Source organism: Coffea eugenioides, chromosome 2 (genome assembly GCF_003713205.1).
Source record: "Coffea eugenioides isolate CCC68of chromosome 2, Ceug_1.0, whole genome shotgun sequence".
Classification (NCBI taxonomy): Eukaryota; Viridiplantae; Streptophyta; class Magnoliopsida; order Gentianales; family Rubiaceae; genus Coffea; species Coffea eugenioides.
In genome coordinates, this window is record NC_040036.1 from 26,191,148 (window position 1) to 26,194,301 (window position 3,154).

The 3,154-nt window shown below is 41.8% G+C and overlaps 1 protein-coding gene across 1 annotated transcript; it reads right to left on the minus strand.

The window, feature by feature from the left end:
* Positions 1–1,547: 1,547 nt before the first annotated feature.
* Positions 1,548–2,874, minus strand: LOC113759339 (2-oxoglutarate-dependent dioxygenase AOP2-like). The gene is made up of 3 exons (XM_027301905.1): positions 2,501–2,874; positions 2,044–2,368; positions 1,548–1,796 (listed from the first exon to the last, which is right to left on the minus strand). Exons 1-3 carry the CDS (start codon positions 2,872–2,874, stop codon positions 1,548–1,550), a joined length of 948 nt encoding a protein of 315 aa, XP_027157706.1.
* Between the last annotated feature and the right edge of the window lie 280 nt (positions 2,875–3,154).

Genomic DNA, 3,154 nt, shown 5'->3' on the forward strand with positions numbered 1-3,154 from the left:
GTATTGTGGCTTGTATCTTTTTCGCTTCTCTTCGTGGGCTGTATAAAGTTAGTATTTGCAAAACTGGTCACGGGTAAGAAACTCAGGTCTCTCTCTCTCTCTCTCTGTTTTTTTTTTGGGGGGGAAATGTGATCAGTTTGCTTATTGTGCATACTTGGATTTGGCTTGTAAATTTCTCCACATTCTAATTTGCTTTTTAATCTTATGATCGTCTTTAATTGGCATTCATACAATTTCATCAAGTTACCTTTGGATTTTATCATTATACATTTCTCTGTTGGTTATACTACAGCCGCCATAAAATATAATTGATGATGAGGTATTTCATGTCAATTTCTCTGTTGTTCAGTATGCACTCTAAAGTCTCTAGTCTCAGAAGCGAGTGAGCGTCAATCACCGCTGGACAATTTTATAATAGGAGATTACTTGTTGTGTCTAGCATATTACAGTTTCTTGGAAAGGGTGGAGCTTCTTGGAGCTTAAGAAGCGGGGAGGGAGTAAGGGGTACTCGAATCTAGGACCTTTAAATCTTGGGATCTCTAGCGTATTAAAGCTTCAATCATGGCAAGTCTGTAAAGCCATGATAGGGGTAAAATTCGTTTCTTTTTTTTTTTTTCATTTTTTCTGCTGTATTTTAGTTTTTTCACTTTTAAATTCTTCTTGTCACGAGAACAAGAAAGAAATGGAATTGGAAAATCCGCGTAAGCAGGATAAAAAGAAAAATAAAAGTTGAAGTAGGGAAAATGATGAAAGTAGCTTATCACGATACAACCTGTGATTAATTTATATAACTGAGTCGTCACCAGAAGGGTACATATTTGCACTTTTTTATAACACATGCGCATGCAAGGACACACCCGCATGCATGAGTAGTTATTTGCACAAGTTTGACGCTCTTTTGTTCGAAATTACTTCAGTAGGGGAATAGTAGGATTCAAGAAATGGTAAAGAGAGAGAGAGAGGTATTTGAATTCAGAACTTCTAGTTTTCGGATTTCAATCTTAACCATGATTTATTTATTTATCTTACAAGCGACGATTTGCCTTTGTCAGGATCAAGCGCTTACCATTGCACCAAAAGCTATAGCTTTTAGCGAAGGCGCAACTTTATTTCCTTAACCACAATGGCAGCGCAAAGCACCGTACCACGCTCGGCCAGCATGAGGGGCTGCACCCCTGGGTGCCACGGGCTGGGCGGTTAGTCCCTTCGAGCCGGGATCTGAGGGATGTTGCTGATTAGGCCAACAATCCCTCCCCCAGCAACAGCCAGGGAGACTCGAACCCGCGACCTCGCTCTGATACCACTTGTCAGGATCAAGCGCTTACCATTGCACCAAAAGCTATAGCTTTTAGCGAAGGCGCAACTTTATTTCCTTAACCACAATGGCAGCGCAAAGCACCGTACCACGCTCGGCCAGCATGAGGGGCTGCACCCCTGGGTGCCACGGGCTGGGCGGTTAGTCCCTTCGAGCCGGGATCTGAGGGATGTTGCTGATTAGGCCAACAGCCTTTCTCTTCTCCTTTCTCCTTTCATTATGAGGAATTTAATCAGGCGTTAATGCCACAATAGGCTTTAGCAGTACTGGAGGACATGTCAGTCGTACGTGATAAGAAGCACCGGAGTAAATCAAAATTATCAAATGGCTTAAATGCCAAAGGGTGCTTTTCATCAATTAGTATCTCCGGTACATTCACCATCCCGTAGTTGTAAGCAAACAGGGCAATGCAGTACCTTTCCTTGTTTTCTTTCATGATCACTTGGTGCCTTGGAGGGTGAATTCTGTCATTGCTCCATGCCTATACCAAAAAAACAAAAGAAAGAGAAAAATTAAGGACGTTAAATTTGATTGAAGAGATTATAATATTTAATACACAATGTTTGTCTAGTTGATGTGTGTATGCTTTTGCATAGTTTAAGACTACATATATTTGTCACTCGATCACCTATCTCTCTTCTGTTAATTATAAGATAGCAAGGTTACATACTTTACAGGGAGAAAAATGGAAAAGACACAAGGAACAGGAAGATGAAGAAGATAATAACCTGGTAGGCGTCGCCTGCTAGGACGAGAAACGATGCTGGTGAGAAGTCCACATCAATCCATTCCCCATTCCTTGCTTGTACCTTCAAGGCATTCACTTGGTTCTGATGAAGCATGGTGATGAAGCCCTTGTCAGTATGAACATCAGCGCCAACATCAACGTTGTTGTGCATTTCTGGTGGGGTGTACTTTAGTGGTCGAAGGATATATGTGGAAGACTCAATATGTGATTCCAAGTGGTCCATTGTACCGTAGCTTGCGAATACCACCCTGTCCACTGTTTGTTCCACTTCAGCCACCGACTTTGCATAAGTTAGCATAGTTTCACTGGGAAAAAGATAGATAATCACGAACACAGAAATTAAGCAAGCAGAAGCATATATTGGAAAAGAGAAGGATTTAGTGTTAAAAGGGAAGCACAAAAAACTATATGCACCCCAATCTTTCCGTCATTCGTACCAAAATCTCTTGTTTCCTGAAGGCCACATGAGATCTGTGAAAGCTTGAACTCCATCAATCGTTGTTGCATTGGGAATTTCCATGCTTTCGTGGAGAGGAGCATGAGGAAGTTGACCAACATAGCCTACGAACATGTCGAGGTTATGTTGGGATTTTGTTTCAGTAGGAAGATCAAACAATTCCCTCACCACATCAAAGACTTCCTTTTCAAATTGTGCAGAAACATGATCCTGCACTACCAAAAAACAGCCATATTCTTCGAGAGCATGGCGGACTGAGTCACAAGTCGCTGTCCATGAACTTGTACCTGGTTTCAAGTTGTCTTTTGTGAGATCTATGATGGGGAGTTTGCAGGGTGACTGCGAAGCGGCCATGATGGACCTCGTAGCTTTTTGGCCTGCTTGCAACTCTACAAGGCAAAAGAGAGCTAGGATGCCGCAGGTTGTAAAGAGAAGCGTTCCCTTTATATGGAGTGATCCCAACACGTGTTGAGCTCTTCTCTTTTACTATACACAGTAGTAAAATTTATAAACAGTCACATAATTATGTGACCATTTTCACTTTAGAGGATAGAGGGTGCATTATGATCGCATTTGCATGAAACACTTGAATGGGTGACGGAGGGCAAAAATCATGACAAAATCATACTCCCTC